The sequence below is a fragment of the Paramisgurnus dabryanus genome, chromosome 22, assembly GCF_030506205.2.
Source record: "Paramisgurnus dabryanus chromosome 22, PD_genome_1.1, whole genome shotgun sequence".
NCBI lineage: Eukaryota > Metazoa > Chordata > Actinopteri > Cypriniformes > Cobitidae > Paramisgurnus > Paramisgurnus dabryanus.
In genome coordinates, this window is record NC_133358.1 from 8162836 (window position 1) to 8185634 (window position 22799).

General features: G+C 35.7%; 1 protein-coding gene across 4 annotated transcripts; it reads left to right on the forward strand.

The window, feature by feature from the left end:
- The first annotated feature begins 5787 nt into the window (after positions 1-5787).
- LOC141281439 (uncharacterized) lies at positions 5788-10544 on the forward strand. Of its 4 annotated transcripts, none has more exons than XM_073813200.1 (6): positions 5788-6012; positions 6210-6306; positions 7784-7894; positions 8860-9026; positions 9337-9380; positions 9499-9662. In XM_073813200.1, exons 1-6 carry the CDS (start codon positions 5798-5800, stop codon positions 9513-9515), a joined length of 651 nt encoding a protein of 216 aa, XP_073669301.1. In that variant the 5' UTR covers positions 5788-5797; the 3' UTR covers positions 9516-9662. The 4 variants fall into 4 exon arrangements, with proteins under 4 accessions (XP_073669301.1, XP_073669302.1, XP_073669299.1 ...); XM_073813201.1 differs by having other exon boundaries at positions 8938-9026; XM_073813198.1 differs by lacking the exon at positions 9337-9380 and having other exon boundaries at positions 9499-10544.
- The last annotated feature ends 12255 nt before the right edge of the window (positions 10545-22799 follow it).

Consider the following 22799-nt stretch of genomic DNA (forward strand, 5'->3'; position numbering starts at 1 on the left):
CGTCATTTAAGTGTTGATCTCAAGTCATCTTATCATATATATTTATTCTGTAACGCGACGATGCCTTCAGACCATCATTTAAGTGTTGATCTCAAGTCATCTTATCATATATATTTATTCTGTACACGACGATGCCTTCAGACCGTCATTTAAGTGTTGATCTCAAGTCATCTTATCATATATATTTATTCTGTACGCGACGATGCCTTCAGACCGTCATTTAAGTGTTGATCTCAAGTCATCTTATCATATATATTTATTCTGTACGCGACGATGCCTTCAGACCATCATTTAAGTGTTGATCTCAGTCATCTTATCATATATATTTATTCTGTAACGCGACGATGCCTTCAGACCATCATTTAAGTGTTGATCTCAAGTCATCTTATCATATATATTTATTCTGTAACGCGACGATGCCTTCAGACCGTCATTTAAGTGTTGATCTCAAGTCATCTTATCATATATATTTATTCTGTAACGCGACGATGCCTTCAGACCGTCATTTAGGTGTTGATCTCAAGTCATCTTATCATATATATTTATTCTGTAACGCGACGATGCCTTCAGACCGTCATTTAAGTGTTGATCTCAGTCATCTTATCATATATATTTATTCTGTACGCGACGATGCCTTCAGACCGTCATTTAGGTGTTGATCTCAAGTCATCTTATCATATATATTTATTCTGTACGCGACGATGCCTTCAGACCGTCATTTAGGTGTTGATCTCAAGTCATCTTATCATATATATTTATTCTGTACGCGACGATGCCTTCAGACCATCATTTAAGCGTTGATCTCAGTCATCTTATCATATATATTTATTCTGTAACGCGACGATCCTTCAGACCGTCATTTAGGTGTTGATCTCAAGTCATCTTATCATATATATTTATTCTGTACGCGACGATGCCTTCAGACCATCATTTAAGTGTTGATCTCAGTCATCTTATCATATATATTTATTCTGTACGCGACGATGCCTTCAGACCGTCATTTAAGTGTTGATCTCAGTCATCTTATCATATATATTTATTCTGTAACGCGACGATGCCTTCAGACCGTCATTTAAGTGTTGATCTCAGTCATCTTATCATATATATTTATTCTGTAACGCGACGATGCCTTCAGACCATCATTTAAGTGTTGATCTCAAGTCATCTTATCATATATGTTTATTCTGTACGCGACGATGCCTTCAGACCATCATTTAAGTGTTGATCTCAAGTCATCTTATCATATATGTTTATTCTGTACGCGACGATGCCTTCAGACCATCATTTAAGTGTTGATCTCAAGTCATCTTATCATATATATTTATTCTGTACACGACGACGCCTTCAGACCATCATTTAAGTGTTGATCTCAAGTCATCTTATCATATATGTTTATTCTGTACGCGACGATGCCTTCAGACCATCATTTAAGTGTTGATCTCAGTCATCTTATCATATATATTTATTCTGTACGCGACGATGCCTTCAGACCATCATTTAAGTGTTGATCTCAAGTCATCTTATCATATATGTTTATTCTGTAACGCGACGATGCCTTCAGACCATCATTTAAGTGTTGATCTCAAGTCATCTTATCATATATATTTATTCTGTACACGACGATGCCTTCAGACCGTCATTTAAGTGTTGATATCAAGTCATCTTATCATATATATTTATTCTGTAACGCGACGATGCCTTCAGACCATCATTTAAGTGTTGATCTCAAGTCATCTTATCATATATATTTATTCTGTACACGACGATGCCTTCAGACCGTCATTTAAGTGTTGATCTCAAGTCATCTTATCATATATATTTATTCTGTACACGACGATGCCTTCAGACCGTCATTTAAGTGTTGATCTCAAGTCATCTTATCATATATATTTATTCTGTACGCGACGATGCCTTCAGACCGTCATTTAAGTGTTGATCTCAAGTCATCTTATCATATATATTTATTCTGTACGCGACGATGCCTTCAGACCATCATTTAAGTGTTGATCTCAGTCATCTTATCATATATATTTATTCTGTAACGCGACGATGCCTTCAGACCATCATTTAAGTGTTGATCTCAAGTCATCTTATCATATATATTTATTCTGTAACGCGACGATGCCTTCAGACCGTCATTTAAGTGTTGATCTCAAGTCATCTTATCATATATATTTATTCTGTAACGCGACGATGCCTTCAGACCGTCATTTAGGTGTTGATCTCAAGTCATCTTATCATATATATTTATTCTGTACGCGACGATGCCTTCAGACCATCATTTAAGCGTTGATCTCAGTCATCTTATCATATATATTTATTCTGTAACGCGACGATCCTTCAGACCGTCATTTAGGTGTTGATCTCAAGTCATCTTATCATATATATTTATTCTGTACGCGACGATGCCTTCAGACCATCATTTAAGTGTTGATCTCAGTCATCTTATCATATATATTTATTCTGTACGCGACGATGCCTTCAGACCGTCATTTAAGTGTTGATCTCAGTCATCTTATCATATATATTTATTCTGTAACGCGACGATGCCTTCAGACCGTCATTTAAGTGTTGATCTCAGTCATCTTATCATATATATTTATTCTGTAACGCGACGATGCCTTCAGACCGTCATTTAAGTGTTGATCTCAAGTCATCTTATCATATATATTTATTCTGTAACGCGACGATGCCTTCAGACCATCATTTAAGTGTTGATCTCAAGTCATCTTATCATATATATTTATTCTGTACGCGACGATGCCTTCAGACCATCATTTAAGTGTTGATCTCAAGTCATCTTATCATATATGTTTATTCTGTAACGCGACGATGCCTTCAGACCATCATTTAAGTGTTGATCTCAAGTCATCTTATCATATATATTTATTCTGTACACGACGATGCCTTCAGACCGTCATTTAAGTGTTGATCTCAAGTCATCTTATCATATATATTTATTCTGTAACGCGACGATGCCTTCAGACCATCATTTAAGTGTTGATCTCAAGTCATCTTATCATATATATTTATTCTGTACACGACGATGCCTTCAGACCGTCATTTAAGTGTTGATCTCAAGTCATCTTATCATATATATTTATTCTGTACGCGACGATGCCTTCAGACCGTCATTTAAGTGTTGATCTCAAGTCATCTTATCATATATATTTATTCTGTACACGACGATGCCTTCAGACCGTCATTTAAGTGTTGATCTCAAGTCATCTTATCATATATATTTATTCTGTAACGCGACGATGCCTTCAGACCATCATTTAAGTGTTGATCTCAAGTCATCTTATCATATATATTTATTCTGTAACGCGACGATGCCTTCAGACCATCATTTAAGTGTTGATCTCAAGTCATCTTATCATATATATTTATTCTGTACGCGACGATGCCTTCAGACCGTCATTTAAGTGTTGATCTCAAGTCATCTTATCATATATATTTATTCTGTAACGCGACGATGCCTTCAGACCATCATTTAAGTGTTGATCTCAAGTCATCTTATCATATATATTTATTCTGTACGCGACGATGCCTTCAGACCATCATTTAAGTGTTGATCTCAAGTCATCTTATCATATATATTTATTCTGTACGCGACGACGCCTTCAGACCATCATTTAAGTGTTGATCTCAAGTCATCTTATCATATATATTTATTCTGTACGCGACGATGCCTTCAGACCGTCATTTAAGTGTTGATCTCAAGTCATCTTATCATATATATTTATTCTGTACACGACGACGCCTTCAGACCATCATTTAAGTGTTGATCTCAAGTCATCTTATCATATATATTTATTCTGTACACGACGACGCCTTCAGACCATCATTTAAGTGTTGATCTCAAGTCATCTTATCATATATATTTATTCTGTACGCGACGATGCCTTCAGACCATCATTTAAGTGTTGATCTCAAGTCATCTTATCATATATATTTATTCTGTACACGACGACGCCTTCAGACCATCATTTAAGTGTTGATCTCAAGTCATCTTATCATATATATTTATTCTGTACGCGACGATGCCTTCAGACCATCATTTAAGTGTTGATCTCAAGTCATCTTATCATATATATTTATTCTGTACACGACGACGCCTTCAGACCATCATTTAAGTGTTGATCTCAAGTCATCTTATCATATATATTTATTCTGTACACGACGACGCCTTCAGACCATCATTTAAGTGTTGATCTCAAGTCATCTTATCATATATATTTATTCTGTACACGACGACGCCTTCAGACCATCATTTAAGTGTTGATCTCAAGTCATCTTATCATATATATTTATTCTGTACGCGACGATGCCTTCAGACCATCATTTAAGTGTTGATCTCAAGTCATCTTATCATATATATTTATTCTGTACACGACGATGCCTTCAGACCGTCATTTAAGTGTTGATCTCAAGTCATCTTATCATATATATTTATTCTGTAACGCGACGATGCCTTCAGACCATCATTTAAGTGTTGATCTCAAGTCATCTTATCATATATATTTATTCTGTACACGACGATGCCTTCAGACCATCATTTAAGTGTTGATCTCAAGTCATCTTATCATATATATTTATTCTGTACGCGACGATGCCTTCAGACCATCATTTAAGTGTTGATCTCAAGTCATCTTATCATATATATTTATTCTGTACACGACGATGCCTTCAGACCATCATTTAAGTGTTGATCTCAAGTCATCTTATCATATATATTTATTCTGTACACGACGATGCCTTCAGACCATCATTTAAGTGTTGATCTCAAGTCATCTTATCATATATATTTATTCTGTACGCGACGATGCCTTCAGACCGTCATTTAAGTGTTGATCTCAAGTCATCATATCATATATATTTATTCTGTAATGTGACAATGAATTCAGACTGACAGAAGGTTTTTAATGCCTCTTTATAAAGATCATTATCTTTCCAACTATTCAATACATGCAGAGCTCAGAATCTACATGGCATTTTATTGTTTTGAGATTTTAGTTTTTTTACATTGTTGGTGTTTGTAGACTAATTTTTCGTTTGTTTCCCTTTGCTTTTAGGTGTTATTCTGTACATCTATAATGGATGATTATATAAAGACAGCTGTGTTCAAAGAGGAGAGATGTAAAGGAAACAACAGAAATACTGATATTACAGTTCATGTTCTGAAAACGATTCTGAAGCTTCTAAGTTCATTCAAGATAGGCTAACCACCATAAACACCTCCAAAGATGCAAATTTTAGGATTGTGAATTCTGCAAGTCTGCAAAATCAGAGAGATGGATATTTTTTGTTTACATGCAAACGCTCTGGAGCATGCATGCCCCGAAGTTATCGAGCCAAAGGATGTAAGGCCTATGTTTCCTTTAAAAGGAGGACAGATTGGGTCAATAAACTGGATATAGTTGAAAGGATTTACAGTATTCATTCAGGACATGACCCAACAAGTTCTTCTGAGGTTCACTCAGAAAAAATTTGTGAAGAGCTAGTAAAGCATATTCAAGATCTTTTATCTCTTGGTGTTAAGCCAGATACAATTCTCCTAAAATCTCATGAATGGTCCAAGGAACAAGGGCATACTGATCTTAACAACCGAGCATATTTTGTTACTCCAAAAGATATAGACAATATTCGGACATGTATGATGCGAAAAAATCAGCAACACAAAGATGATGCCAATAGTACAACACAACTTCTTGAGGGCCCTTTTAGAGAGTGTGTTGTTTTTTATCAGCTTTACAGCCCCCAAACAGATCTTGTCATAGTTTTGCAAACACCATCGATGAGAGACAACCTTCGAGAATATGGAAAAGATATTGTCTTCATGGATGCAACACACTGTGTCAATCAGTATGGATTTCCTTTATTTACATTAATTGTTAGGGATAGCCATGGTCATGGCATACCTGTTGCCTATATGATCTTGGGAAATGAAAAGCAGGCTACAATTCAGCTGGCACTAGAAAAGCTGAAACCAACGTTTTACATAGCTCCAAGGTAATATAAAGTGATGTAAACTAATTAATTTCAAAGGATACAATAATGATGTGTTAAGTGTTTCTTTAATATTTAACTTTTATGCATGTCTTTCATTTTAATTGTCTTTATTTTTAAGAGAGGTCTGAAATAGATTTGAATGGTTTATATAGATTCTAGTTTCTCTGCCTTTAAGCCTAAAATATTTGTATTTTTAGGTGCTTCATGGTCGATAAAGACCAGGGTGAAATCAATGCCATCCGCAAGGTATTCAAAGAGTCAGATGTCCTGCTTTGCTGGTACCATGTCACACAAGTAAGTACTAAGTTAAGTTGAAATGAAAACTGCTATGATTTTTGCTCCTTTTAATAGTAATGGAATAGAAGTGTATTTAATTGTAACAGTTACAATGATTACATAATGTCTGATGATTTAAAGGTGGTTTCCTGGACATGGATTAGGTTAAAGGTGCTCTAAGCGAATTCATGCATTTTAGACAATAAAACATTTTTTGTTACATACAGCAAACATCTCCTCACTATCTGCTTGCCGCCTGTCCACTGATCAAACTGTAAAAACCGCAATCTCTGTAGACAGCCCAGGCTCCACAAACTGCAATAAAGACACAGTGGCCAAACCCATAGATATGTATAAAGGCTAGATGTCTCGCCCGCGCTGCTGGCCAATTGAGTGGAACGTCCGCATTTTGGCGGCCATCTTACCACATGACGCTCGCTCACTCGTACGATTGAGTTTTAATGGTACAGGTACTTTTAAATGACCATAACTTGCTTAATTTTTTACAGATTTTCAAACGGTTTGTTTTTTTATAAACATCAAAGATGTACCTATGACACTGCATGCTTATACTAAAAAAATAGAAAAAATTCATGAAAAATGTTAAAGCATCCAGAATTATAGCCACGTTAATAACGTTTGTAAGAAACCAAACCGTTTGAAAATTGGTAGAAAATTGAGCAAGTTATGGTCATTTAAAAGTACCTGCACCATTAAACTCGATGCTTAGAGTGAGCGAACTGTCTGTGGTAAGATGGCCGCTAGGTGAGGACGTTACAGACTCCGCCGTAAGACATCTAGCCTTTACATATCTATGGCCAAACCTACCACCACGAAACATAACAAAGTGTTCCAACCAATAAACGACAAGAAGGATTTGGGGGTGGGTGTTGGTCGCGTTCATGAAAGCACGGAAGGGAGGGGATTCACAGATTCCCTTAGACCGCCTTTAAGACAGTTAATTAGGAAAAATAACTTGTTTAAACAAACATGCCTTACTTAAAACATAACTTGTGTGCATTTTGAAACAAAACAAAGGGCACTGATGTATTTTAAGATGTGTCAGTGCAAATTGTTTTCAGTTCAGACATTATTCAGCTCTTACATTTAGACTATTATAGGACTAGTCTAGTCCCTGTCTGGGATAAACCAACAAGTTTAAATGAGAATGGTCTACTCTTAAATGTCCCAGATGGTCACTTAGTTTTAGACATGGTGTTTGCAAAGTAGCAGGACATTTCAAATATAAGTTTTGTCATAGTTTAATCTAGAGGACTATCTACAGGTGCAAGCAACTACAAATAATTGAGAACAAGTTTTCATTGTAGCCTAGTGGACTATTTTATTAATTCTTTGATTGCTGTGTTGATTTTTTCCGTTAACACAGCATTACTCTCATTTTAGTGCTCAGACTAGTTTAGCCAAATGCATTGGATCAATGGAAGGTTACAGCATAAATATTTTCTTTACATTTTCCCATCATGATTATACACAGGCAGTTATCCGTTGGCTGTCAAGGTCAGAGTCTGGAGTGAGTGGACCTGAGAAGGCAGATACAAGAGGACAAATCATGCAATTGATGGCAGAGCTGAAATCCTGTTCCACGGTGTGTTACTTTTTCATTTACATATTTTCAAATAATTCAATTACAACATTGATAACGTGCTGTAATGCAATATGAACATGCAGTGCCTGGCTTAAGAAAACCTTTTAGATATTGTATAATTTTTTTTACATAGATTATCATGAAAAACAGCTATCATAATTCAGTTTTTAAAATTCTTTCACATAAGAAATTGTACACCTGAAAGGGTAGATGAGTTGAGTAACACAAACATATAAAAAATATTTCAGTCTGTCCTTGATAAGGTGTGTCAATGTGTTACTGTAAATACAATAAGCATATGGTTATTAAATGTCTTCAGTTTCATATTGGCCTAAATTGTTATAAAACCATCAATCATGAACATGACAGAATCTCAGAATACACAAACTGGGGTCAAGGATTACATAAATGCCCTGGGGTCCGTTTCAGTAAGGAGGTTCAACCAAATCAGAGTTAAAACTTGAACTCTGAGTTGACTTTCTCTGAGATAGAAAAAAACGAGTTTTCAGTTACAAAACAGCTGAACTGAGTAAGTTCAATTGACTCAGAGGTAGGTTGACTCAGAATTAAGCGTGTGCACAACCACTATGTAAAAATGAACACTCAAAATCACGTGATCACGCGCTGTCAAGAGCATGCCACACCAGCAGGTGTTGATACAACTCAAATCGTAAAGCCACCTTGGCCAATCAGAAGCCTAACAAAAGTGACGTTGCAAGGCAAAAACCCTGGTTTTACTGTCAACACGACAACACCGCAACCTGCGTTTCTTAAAATACTCACCCTGGTAGGGGTTTTCCAAAATGTTCTGTTTCAGTGACGTCATATTGCGTTTCTGTGTGGACGGCCGGCCGAACCGCGTAAAAAGTCACGGTGACAAGGCCTTAACCTACTTTCTGGAATGGCCCCTGTAAATCATTTGCAGTTCAAACTAATAATATTGTATTTTTTGTCCATTTTCACAGGAACATGAATTCAAAGAAAAGGCTGGGATATTCCATTGCAGGTTTAAGAACTTAAAAAATGTGTGCATGTATTTCCAGAACCACTGGGAGCCAATTGGTCATCTGTGGTCAGACTTTGGAAGATGCTATAAGCATGGAAACTCTGACACAAACAATCTAATAGAACGGTATATATTTTATGCATGTTCTCTTCATTGCTGATTAATGCCAAATTTTCCAAGATTTTTATAACTTATATTTACTTGTCATTTTTATTATTCAAATTGTTTAATAACATTTTCCGTTGTGTGACAAACTCGAAACACACATTTAAAATAGCTTTACGCAACATTTAAATTTTGGTTTTAAAATTCACAATGTGAAAAATTGTGTGTTGTTTGTAGTACTGCTCAACATGTGTATTATGCAATGACTTTAATTGGCTTATTTATTTAGTCCTTCTACTCTTCTGATTTGCCTATTTCTCCCAATCATCAGCTGCTTTCAGCTTGACTACAATTTTTCAAAGAAAACATACTTATGTAAATATGTTTGACTTTTATAACTTGTTAAAGCCTGACTAAACCAATAGTACATTCAAATTTGATCAAGTCTATTACCACTTAACTAATCAAGCGGTCTCTTTGTTTTTTCCCCTAGTTTCTTCCACCGTTTAAAATACCAGTTCCTCTGTGGTATCCGGAATCGCAGATTGGATCACCTGATTGATGTGCTACTGAACAAGACAGAGAAGTACTTCAATATAATACAGGATCTACAGTCTGTTGGGAGAGTCTATAATCCTCTGCAATGTAAAATAGAAGAAATGAAAAATTCTGCTCAAAGGATGCTAGACAATGGTTGGGCCAGAAAAGTTAGTGTAGCTTCAAGAGAAACGTACATCTACAATGTTCCATCTGAGAACAATCCACATTTAGTTTACTGTGTATGCCCTGCAGAACAGTTCTGCAGTTGTATAGCTGGTACAAGAGGATGTACATGTAAGCATCTAATTTTATTAAGTCTTCTCACTTGTGGTGATAGTGAGACTTTTCCAGACATAAACACACAATTGCAAGCCCATGCCAACAACCTAATTCAAAGGAACAAGTATCGCATTTTATGCAAAGCCTCAAAAGAATTTGAGGTTGAAAGTTTGTTTGGCAGAGCAGCATCAAAACCTTGTGTTGGGACAAATGTATGTGAATGCTGTACTTTCTCATATCATAAAAAATGTGCATGTCTGCTACTTGCAAAGGGACTTTTAAATGAGGTATGTGAGACAAAGTCAGAAAACATTGAAAACATTCCAGTGGAGCCTATTCAACATGAAACTGAAGATAAAGATAGGCACAGTTCGACTATTTGGAAACTGGAAAACATACTGAACACTCTACAGACATGGAAGAAAATACCTGAGGATATTGCCCATAAAGTCAATGAACTGGATGTGCAAATACAGAAAGAAAATGTGAACACTCAAAGATTTGAAAAACTTTGTGATGACAACTCGCGTAAAATACGTCCACTATTTACCAATAGAAAAAGAAAGACCAACAGAGACATTGCCACAGAGACAATGAACAATATCACCAGTTTCCCTGTCCAGCCAAGAAGAAAACAAAGAGCAGTCATTGGTCCAAAAAAGAATACCAAAATCAAGGTTTGAACAAAGTCGCATTTATTAAAGACTATTATTTTTGTATGTATGTATTTGTCTCCAATGCTAAATAAAATACAAAACAAAAAGTGTCACGTGGATTTTGATTTAAAAAAAATTCTTAATTACATTTCTGGGATGGTAGTGTTGTATGTGTGCATGTTAGTCCCTTCTGGGTCCTGGGTTTTTAAAGAGTCCTCTAAAAAAGAAAAGAAAACATCAGCTGCTGTGGGCCCAAAGCGGTGAGTGGCCAAATCCAACTCAGATTCAGGTCCTAGGTTTTGCATGTTAATCTTCATTCTTTCAATGCTTCGCCTGCAAATAAAGATGCTCATGTTACTCAAGTAATCATTCAATCACCGTAATGGCAAAATAAGGCATTTTTGTTTACATATATATTATTTACACAAACAACAACCATGTATGGTGGTAACATTTATAAACCGTGAATAAAGTGTTAAACTGTGCACTGTTACTGTTATTATTGACAGTTACCATCAATAGACACATGCTATCAAATTATTTTAAATAAAACCTGAACAAGAGAAAGGTGAATCCATCAAAACCCTTTGACCCAAGTTTAAAGGTATAGTTTTTCCAAAAACACTTAATCATTTACCATCATGTTGCTCTATATGAGTTTATTCTGTTTACTCAAAAAAGATATGGATAAATGATGGCAAGCACACAGTTGACAATACCAATTGATTTCCATAGTATTGTTGTTGTTGTTAAAGTCGCAATGAAAGTGTGAAATTTGTTTTGAAATTTTGTGGGTTTTTTTTACAAAACACTTATCTGTGAGCTTCATAATTTTAAATTCATGTGCCCTCATAATCTTTAAATCAAAAACACAAATCTCCTCTCCTCAAACTGAGCTCTCTTTACTTCCGGTCATACGGTATGACAGGTGGGCGGGGTCCAGAAAAAGATAACAGTGATTAGCAATTAGGAACATGACCAAACTTAAAACAATTCAATAAATTCTCAATGGAAGAATTTAAGTCCCAGATAACCTTTTTTTATAGAAGCTGTTTCACTCGGATATAAATCACCACAGGGAAAATAAGAATCACTACTTCTGTTTCATGTCGACTTTAATGTGTACCGTCAACTGTGTGCTTACAATCCTTTATCAAAATATCTTCTGTGTTCATCTGAAAAAAAATATACTCATACAAGTGTAGAACAACATAAGGGTGAGTAAAAGATGACAAGAGTTTTTGGGTGAACTATCCCTTTAATGCAGTGTTTCCCAATCGTGGTTCTCAAGTACCCCCTCCCGGAATGTTTTAGATGTCTCATTATTTAACACACCTGATTCAACTCATCAGCTTGTTAGGGAGACATGTTAACCAGTCTGGAAGGAGGCTGAAGAGTTGAATCAGGTGTGTTAAATAAGAAGACATCTAAAACTTTCTGTGAGGGGGTACTCAAGGAGCAGGATTGGGAAGCACTGCATTAATGCACCTGTGTGAGAAAGTAAGAGATAAGACACTCACAGCGTTGCTGGAATGTCGTCTTCAGGTATCCCAGTAAGTAGCTTCTCTTTGGGCACATGTTTAGCCAATGCCATGCCAAAGCCTTTGGCAAGGTCTTCTGCCTCTCCCTCTGTTAAGGTGCTGAATATTGTCACCTTTGTCTTTGCCTTTCTAGGCTGCTGCAATACATTGGGTGGAACATCCTTTTTGTTGACCTATGTTTGAAGAAGAAGTGTCCCAGATTTAAAGAATGAAAGCAGGCTGTCGAAATACAATGTGCCATATTGCGTATGACCAAACTATTAAGGGGAGAGTAGCTAAGAGTTTTGATTTAAGAAAAGTTGCTACACATCTATTAAACCACAAAAACATGGCAGTCTTAGACCTATAATTTGACGTTAAAACTTTTGTGCTTTATACTTAAATGCATGTATATAACAGAAATACAAACCCTTATTAACATTCGAAACATGTTTGTGGACATGTTTTCTCCTTTGACCCTCCTCCTCAACTCATCTTCATCTACCTCGTAACACTTTCTTTGTGACGTTAGCCTCCCTAAAACTTTGTACACTTTCTTTTCTTTCTCCACCTTTCCCTCATCTTCCCTATGTCTTTCTTGGTTGTCTTGCTCATGCTTCTTTTCTTCCTTGTCCTCCTCTTCCATCTCTTCCTCAGTGCAACAAGCCATAGGTATTCCTATGGTGCCCAACATGGCCATAACTGTTTCTTCTGTGCAAAAATATGTCAGAATACATGTTGAAGTGTCATGTCTACAACAATGTATTTACGAGAAAAAACATTTTCACCACTTCATTGGAGTTTAAATAACACAGTATTAAGATCCTAAACTTCCTTCCTAATTACTACAAGTTACTGGAGATGTCCAGACATCTCATATGAATAGAGATAAATACAATGAAAATGGTATTGAATTATCAAGGATTATCAATTGAATTAAAATGTATATCCCCAAGTCCAACCTATTTTCAAGCCATTTTGCCTCAGGGGAAACTGTTTATAAACAAAACCCTTAACTTTACCTCCTTCCTGGAGCCACAAACCTAACCCTACCCTAGCGATGAAAAATATTTTAATAATAATTACTTCCTGTAAAACCATGGGTCCCCAAAGCAGAACAACATGAAAGTTGTCTGTCCCAGGAGAAGTGACTAGAAGAGAGTACATGGGAAGTTTAGTTAACTCAAAAAATGAAAGAATTTGAACAGTTACCCTGTTGAAGTGCAGAGCATTCTGCAGATCTAGAGAATTGTTCTACCAGGTCAGTGTCAGCTGTGTTAAAAATAACACAAGATATAAACATGTCTGAGATTATCTAAAAGAAACCTTTGCACGACTGATAAAAAATCTAACCAGTAAATAAAAAAGTTACCCAGGAGCGCTGACGTGGCTGCTGTAGGCAAAGAGATCTGGGATAACGAGTTGCTGTCATCTGAACACAATAATACAAAACACAAAATCTGTGGTGTCAAGCAACAGCACACTTGTTCATAATCATAACTATTTATCTGTCAAACAGAAAATTAAGATTTTTTGCTTGGCTGGGCAGGGTGAAGGAGATTATATAACATATGTGCCTGGGTGATGAGACTGCATCAATATAGTACCTTGGCATATGTAGCACACAGGTGTGGCTGCACACTGTAAATGCAGCACTGCCCCACAGGTGCATGTTGCCTGTGAAACAATATACATAGAAATCATATACAGTAGGTGTGTAAATCACATACATACATACATACATACAAACACTTTAGACAAGTATTGGGATGCCCCATCTAATTAAGATGTTTGGGACACACAGTGATCATCCCACACAGAGCTCAGCTTTCTTACAGCAAGAAGATCCCTGGGTGAGTCAGGAGGTCTTTCTGTGTGAAGTTTACATGTTCTCCCTGTGTCAGCATTGGTTTACTCTGGGTATTACAGTATGTGGTTTTGTTCCACAGTCCATAAACTATACACATATAAACACACCAAGAGAAGGGCAATTTGAAATCTCCAGTTTGGCTCAGACCTTGCAAGTCAGGTGTTCAGCTAGGTTTTGGTCTGGGCTTTATGCAGACCAGTCAAGTTCTTCCACACCAGACTAAATCAATAATTTATTTTTGAACCTTGCTTTGGGAATTGTCATGCTGGAATGGAAAAGTTGCTCTGCCTAAAAAAAAACAGGATAATGGTGCTAATGTGCTGTCTTAAAGCTCATGTTCTTTCTGTGTTTTTGAAGCTTTGATTGTGTTTATAGTGGGCAATATAACGTGTTCATGTTTTGCGTGTAAAAAAAGCAGTATTTTTCACACAATTTACTTATCTGTATAGCGCCTGTTTTCACTGTCCTAAAAACGAGCTGATGTCTTCCTTGTTCTTTAAGGCCCCTGATTGTGTAGTTTGTTTAGTTGTGTTGTGATTCGACAGGAGCATCCTATGGGCGGAGTTTAGTAAAAAAAACGTTTTACTGATGTCAAAGCAGGAAGTAGAGGGCTGTACTCCAAACCGACCGTTCGCTGTAGGCTTTGAAAGGGGAATTCTATTAAAGAAAATATATCGCCTGGCAGTGGACTTTGAGCTTCATCATTTTACAGCTATTATTTATGCTATTATAGCAAAATTACACACTAACTAGGGTTAAAAAATGGGTTAATGAAGAATGTGACCTTTAAACCATATTGTCACACAGCCATACTATGTTGTTTATATTTATAAAACGATATAAAATTAAGTTCCAGTCCTTGATTCTGATTGGTCAGTAATTGTACTTTACTCCACTTTGCATTGTGCCTAATACGATAAAGCATTTAGTATCAGAGGGTTCCTGCTCCATGCCTCTCTCATCTAAGGTGTCTCTTCCCCGAAAAACACTAAAGACCCCTGCTCTAGGATATCATTATATGCTATAGCACTAAGATTTGTGTTACTCAAACCTGTTCAATAGAAGTGGGTATCCCAAAACCTTTGTCTATATTTGTGCCTGTATGTCAAATTTAAATGCACAGTTAAAACAAGAATATGAAAGTTTACTGTGCCCAGTGTGTATGTTTTCATGTATGTGTGTATATTTTTATATGCATTTTGCGCATTTTCAATAATGAATGCCAGCCACAGAATCCGATGATAATGAATGCCAGAGAATGTGAAAACATGACTTACTCTTTTTCTCCCCAACACATTTTTGGAACAAATTCCACATGTTTTGGTTCGGTCTGGAAATATGAAAATTCACAGTCAATATTTCTTTGTCTTTTTATGCTTATTAAAAATGCTTATTTCATCCCTTATCCCATTTCTAATTTTGACTAGTTTTTTTCCTCATGATATGCTTCATATCGAATATCCACTTTTTGCAGTTAAGTAATCTGACTACTAAGTGTGTACCAAGATAGCATGCAACCATTGAAACAATGTTAAAAATTGTTGATTTGTCAATGTTAATACCATTGAATCAATATCACGTTTGCACCCTCCATTACTATTGAAAAAATATTGAAATGTCAACAAATTACCATTATTGTGATCCGTGTTTGCTTTAGTTGGGTCATTGGGCTCTCTTACACCTTGCGCAATGCGCAACGCAAGTGTCTTTCGCTAGTTTCCACCCTGCGCAATTAAAAATTTCACGTTTAGCGCCACGTTGTTTAAATAGCAAATGCATTTGCGCCCATGGGCGTTCTGGTCTGAAAACGAGGTGTGTTCAGGCGCATTGTTGGCGCGTTGCTATTTTTGAGGCAACTAAAATAGACTACGCCATTGACCAACAAAAACCTGCTCTAAAGTCTACAGTCAATGGCGCAATATGTTTTTTTTGTTATTTAAAGAGCGCATTAGTAATATGCCCCTATAAATGGGAGGACAACGCGGGTTTCATTATCACATATTACATGAATGCGAAGCAGCACAAAAACGCTTTTAAATATGAAACATTAAAGGATTGAATGTAAAAGATTATTATTCAGTCTCTTGGACATAAATGAGGACCAATTATGAGACATTAGAAGAGCTGCTTCACCTGTAGCCTGGTAAGTAAATAAATGCTTTGCTTTAAACAAATGCATCTGTTTTTTAAATGTTTTTTTTTAATGCTACCTCACGGATTTATTGTATATGATGACCTGTGAATATGGTGAGATGAGAAACATTTTTAAGCAATAAAAAAACTCTTTGCTAAAAAAACGCTGTCCAAGTGCTGAACCTGCTGGAGAGCCGTTTGTAAATTCTTTATCTCCTGTTTGTTACAAATAAAGTATTTTTAGAGTACAAACCTTATCTTACATACGTGTAAATAATTTTTTTATGATATTGGACAGCCATACATTTAAAGCAATTAAAAGCCTGCTTTTTTACTTCCATGACTAAAAGAAAACAATTTTTAAAGGTTTTAAATAAAAAATAACAATTTCAATACAAGTGAAAAACAACACAATTATTTAACATTAATCTTAAACTGGGGATCTTCTTCCTCCGCTTAGTTTTTCAGTTTACGAAGTCCGTCATCTAAATAGGGATTAGACATAGCGCCAGCACAACAGGCTTTTAAAGGGGATGAGAGCTGTGACTCTCATTGGTTTATTGCATGTTACGCCCAAAATACTCCCATTACAATAGGACCTACCCTTTTCGACCATGCGCTCGGCGCACAAACCATTTTTCCCGTCGTTAAATTAGCAAAAGTGAATTCGGACACGCCCATTTAGACGTTGTGCTGTGCGCTTTAGACAATGCGCTTAGATCGTTAAAAGAGGGCCCTAAGACTCTTGACGTTAACTAAGTTAATTTTGTTCTTTTCTTTTTTAGTGTTTGTATGTGTTTATGTAGAAACACGTGTGCATTGGTAAAGAAAGATGTGTTTCAAAGTTCAGTTGAAACTGATTGCTTTTTGTGAAGATGATATAAAATTGAGCTGCTTAACATGATTATGTTGATCCATTTTTGACAATTATAATTGTTTTGGTTTGTAAATACACTGTGACTAGTCAAACAGAAAAAATGCTGACACATTCAGACATCATTACTCATCCTACAAATCTCAACAATGGTGACAATCATCAAACAAATTCAGATAAAACGATCAACAGCAATGCATGCTGGGAGTCATAAATTAGTTTAGTACTACGATAATCCCCAGCATGCATTGCAGCATGAAGCTTTCTTTTGTTGATTGTCACCATTGATGAGATTCATAGACCGATTCATGATGTCAGAGATAGATTCAGTAGCTTGATCTTCTTAATGTGTTTTTATAATTCTCAACATAACAGACCTGACCCTGCTTCCAACGAGTACTGTAAAATCCATTTCTTACACATCTTTAACAGTATTTCATTAATATTATTTAGGTATATCTACAAGAATTAAACTACTTAATAACATTAGATCTTTGTTTTCTTCACAATAGCAGATGTATTTTAAATCACTGCTTCAGCAGCCAAAGAAAACTTACCATTAAAACACAAGAGTCAAGTGCGCAACTAAAGCAAACACTGATCACGATAATGGTGATTTGTTGACATTTCAATATTTTTTCAATATTAATGGAGGGTGCAAACGTGATATTGATTCAACGGTATTAACATTGACAAATCACCGGTTTTCAACATTGTTTCAATGGTTGCATGCTATCTGGGTAACTTATTCCATGCAAAGTAAAGCCGTTTGTTTCTGATGCACTTTTTATTATGATTTAAATGCTTTTTACAGTGGGCCGTTACTGTGCTTTTGAAGCTAACAAAGGAGGAACTGGGTATCCAGTACCCTTATTACCTTCAACAACATTGTTGATGAGTGAAAAATAGAAATATAAAAGTAAAATTCTGAACTTAAATTTATTTACTTATGATTACATTTATGGGGCACATACCTAAAGACCGGTACAAAAGCAAGGCAAGGCGCGTTCTCTCCTGTTGTATTGCAGGGCACTGGAAGGAGGTAATGCAACCACCAGACTTTATAAATTCTGTGGCAAACTTTAAGACAGACAAAACATATTTTAAAACAATAAGAATGAAATATATATATTGGTCTGGTCACCAAATTATTGGCACTTAATGTAACAGTAATGAAAGAATGTGTGAAATGGGTTACAATTTTAAAGCCACACCCATATGTCATTACAATATAATTTTAATTTAGACTTTTTAACATTTGCAAAAAGGTAATTAAAGTTATAACACAAAACATATTTAAATGGCCTCTTATAAATAACCTAAATAAAGAACTGTAAAAAAAAAGAGATCTAGACACTGGCCATCACATATACATCAAGTAATGTTAAGCATCTGCAACCTAACACAAGGTCCTAATCTTGGCAATAGAAATGAACTTACTGCAAGTGTGTGGACACCACATGAGACAGAGTCTGTTTGCAAACTGTGTTTTGTAGTTTTGAGGACCCACTCTCCTTGAACTCCCCTTGCAGTGGCAAAATCACTGTAATCAACAACAAATTAATTAAAACATTAAGAGACAATGTCTTGTACAACTCACATATCAGCAGTTGTACAGTAATGTTAAATCAGACTCAAAGTTTCTTTGTATGAAGGATTTTTTTTTATCTGTAAGGATCCCTCTGGGAAACAAAACAATAAAGGCCAAGGACCGATGGAAGATGGAAATTAAAGAGGCAACATAAGGTTAAGTAATGGATAATGTACCAGCAGCCATTTATTATTGCAATATAAACCACAACAGGGTGGTATGAACTTCAAAGAGAAGACAACAGACAAATTTTATCATTCTGAAAGGGTATATCTGTAAGGGGCTTATTTTGCAAGTGGAGAAAATACTATAAAAAGTCAATGGTTGCTATCAGACGCTCATGTTGTTCAAAACCTGTTTGTGTAAATTATGACAGAACCTTCATATTTTGGGTGAACTATCCCTTTAAACCAAGACATATTCAAGGTCAAAGTTCAACTTCAAACAAGTTGGACATGCATTTGGTTTAATCTGTAAATATAATCGAAGATGTTATTAATTAGGCATATTTACATTACAAGATGAGATGACTCACAGTAAATGGATGAACCAGTGTTATTAGTTTCAAAAAATTGGTATCTGAAAAAAGAACTGGCCAATCAGAATTAAGTAATCCAGAGTGCTATATAAGAAAAGCGTTTACTGTCAATTTATTTTGGTTCTTAAAATAGCCTTAAATTGGTCCATATAGCAAAACAATGAATAATACATACCACCAGTGTTGGGCAATTGCTTGGCACTGCCACTCCATCTCTCCAAAGGAGTTAAAGTAAGTGATACATCTTTTGTCAACATTGCAATGCTAAAACAGAATAACTCAAGTTATAATAGCCATACATAACCAGACACTTCAATTATTAGCTTTTGATTTATGGCTTAGACATGTTCTAAATCCTGAGTTCCATAGCTCAAAACCTCATATCATCAGACAGTTATACCAGATTACATGATCACACAGCTTATGTGCAGAGTGCCAGCCTTTCATTTTCTTAAGATCAGCATGTAATGTAATGAACATTGTCTGTAAAATTTCGCAGCTTCACCAAAGATGGTGTGAACTGTTGCTTTCTGTAACTGTAGTTAACTTTTCTTTCAGATGCATATTAAGGTGAATAGTTGTTTTTTTGAAATAGGGAAAGTGAAGCCTTGAATTTAGCCCTACAGGTAGCTCTCCACTGCTTGTGTGCGCATAGTGACTTTTTCTGCCAAATCACTGCAGCTTTAACACATACTGCAAATTTAAGAAATCCAACTTGGTTGACTACTAACGTTAGTGGGCATTTTTGTCAGATTTGTTAATTGTCCTGGTTTTATGTTGTCCTTCAGCAATATTTTTACCTACAAGATTTTCACAACAGGCAGTGGTAAATTGACAAAAAAAATTTTTTGAATATTTTTTCAAGACAAGAACAAACTGGAACCCACAAGTGAGAATGTTTTATCTTTAAAATGGTACGACTCAAAAAAATGTCCAGTGATTACCACCCTCGAGATAAGGGCCAAACACCTCTGTTGTCCCCTCAAAAATGTTATTCTATTAAGAGAAAACAGAAAAGAAAATGAATTAAACAGCACCTCTAACAATTTTTATACAGTCAATCTTATACAGTAATTCTAATTGAGTCAAGCTCACTGAAACCTAGCAGATATTCTTTGTATAAAAGATGCAGGTCAGTTACAAAACCATTGAGTCATACCTTGACAAAATAGTGGCTTTTTGCCCTTTTGGACCCATCCAATATTTTGGTTAGTGCCTGAGAATTTATATGTACAACACCTGGGCGAATCTAAATTCAGGTAGAGGAACAATGTACTTTGTATTGCATTTCAACAGAGGTGAAAGTTACATTTCTTTACATATTGTTAACAGTAAAGTATTTATAGATGCCAGTTAAGTATTTATAAATTAAGCTTACCCTGCTTAGAACATCACATATGGAATCCATGACCTGAAATTTCAAGTAACAAGATAAGGTAAAAGAATCTGACTGCTAAATACTTGAAAACGGCAATGCTCAATATCTTTGACCAGTCACTGTCACAGATAAATACTATGAGACATTTATCAGCAGTCTTGTAGCCTGAACCATTGTGGCATCTGGCAAGCCAATAAAATAGATAAAACTGTAGATTTTATTTGATCTCTGTCTCTTTGTGAATCACATGCAGAATTTGATGGTGAAATATTAGTGTTCAAAGTATTTCCATACCCTTACTATAAAAATATTACCTTACCTCATCAGAAACTTTGTCGTCTTCCACTAAAGTGGTCAAACTATTTATTTGGATGTTATATGGCCCAACACTTCCAACTTTGAATGTTGGCCTCTTCATTTTCAAACGTTTTAATACTTCAACATCTACAAAGAACAAATTTAAAGATGACTAACTTCTGAAAGCACAAACTGAACATATGACTTAACACTGCAACAGCATGTGTTAGCTAGAGAGAAATGCACTTTGTTGGAATTAAAACATGTTAAAAAATAAATTCTGTAAAATTATAGTAACGTAAAATTATACCTTCCATTCTCTCAACTCTTATTTCCACTTGCTGTCCTTTATACACAGAAGCAAGAATTTAGATCATGTTTCATTGATACAGTAGTTATACTCTTGACACCATTCTATGACACTATTAAATTTTAATTTATGTTATTTAAAAAGGCAGAACAACCATGGTATTTAAAATCTAAATCATGTATAGACCATTTCAAAAGATGTAAACAACACTGGTCCAGAAACACTTCCTGTTACAGTTTGTGACAGTATTTTTGTTTATTTCACATATATCATTATTATATTTAAGATGGTTGTTTAACTTCAGTTAATTCAGTTCTATATGTTCTGTTGGTTTATTTTATCCCAACGTTTATCTAGTGTTAAAAACCTGAAACAGGAAGTGCTTCTGGACCAGTGATGTTTACATATTTTGAAACGGTCTATATCACACCCTTTCTAATGAGATGTCATATAAATGACTCTGACAACTGCTACAGACAACTGTGCAGATTTGAGACATACCATATATACCGTCGTATGTCATATTGGCTCACTACCACACATCAGATGAAAATAATGGTCAATGTCTTACAACAGAATAAATACAATATGATGACTTGAGATCAACACTTAAATGACGGTCTGAAGGCATCGTCGCGTTACAGAATAAATATATATGATAAGATGACTGAGATCAACACTTAAATGATGGTCTGAAGGCGTCGTCGCGTTACAGAATAAACATATATGATAAGATGACTTGAGATCAACACTTAAATGATGGTCTGAAGGCATCGTCGCGTACAGAATAAATATATATGATAAGATGACTGAGATCAACACTTAAATGATGGTCTGAAGGCATCGTCGCGTTACAGAATAAATATATATGATAAGATGACTGAGATCAACACTTAAATGATGGTCTGAAGGCATCGTCGCGTTACAGAATAAATATATATGATAAGATGACTGAGATCAACGCTTAAATGATGGTCTGAAGGCATCGTCGCGTACAGAATAAATATATATGATAAGATGACTTGAGATCAACACTTAAATGACGGTCTGAAGGCATCGTCGCGTTACAGAATAAATATATATGATAAGATGACTTGAGATCAACACTTAAATGATGGTCTGAAGGCATCGTCGCGTACAGAATAAATATATATGATAAGATGACTTGAGATCAACACTTAAATGATGGTCTGAAGGCATCGTCGCGTACAGAATAAATATATATGATAAGATGACTGAGATCAACACTTAGATGATGGTCTGAAGGCGTCGTCGCGTTACAGAATAAACATATATGATAAGATGACTGAGATCAACACTTAGATGATGGTCTGAAGGCATCGTCGCGTTACAGAATAAACATATATGATAAGATGACTGAGATCAACACTTAGATGATGGTCTGAAGGCATCGTCGCGTTACAGAATAAACATATATGATAAGATGACTGAGATCAACACTTAGATGATGGTCTGAAGGCGTCGTCGCGTTACAGAATAAACATATATGATAAGATGACTGAGATCAACACTTAGATGATGGTCTGAAGGCGTCGTCGCGTTACAGAATAAACATATATGATAAGATGACTGAGATCAACACTTAAATGACGGTCTGAAGGCATCGTCGCGTTACAGAATAAATATATATGATAAGATGACTGAGATCAACACTTAGATGATGGTCTGAAGGCATCGTCGCGTTACAGAATAAATATATATGATAAGATGACTGAGATCAACGCTTAAATGATGGTCTGAAGGCGTCGTCGCGTTACAGAATGAACATATATGATAAGATGACTTGA

Coding starts and splice junctions, on each gene's coding strand:
- LOC141281439 (XM_073813198.1), top strand. CDS start 5,798: ATGAGAGACAACCTTCGAGAATATGGAAAAGATATTGTCTTCATGGAT. Junction 6,307..7,783: donor GCTGGTACCATGTCACACAA/GTAAGTACTAAG, acceptor GATTATACACAG/GCAGTTATCCGTTGGCTGTC. Junction 7,895..8,859: donor AGCTGAAATCCTGTTCCACG/GTGTGTTACTTT, acceptor CCATTTTCACAG/GAACATGAATTCAAAGAAAA.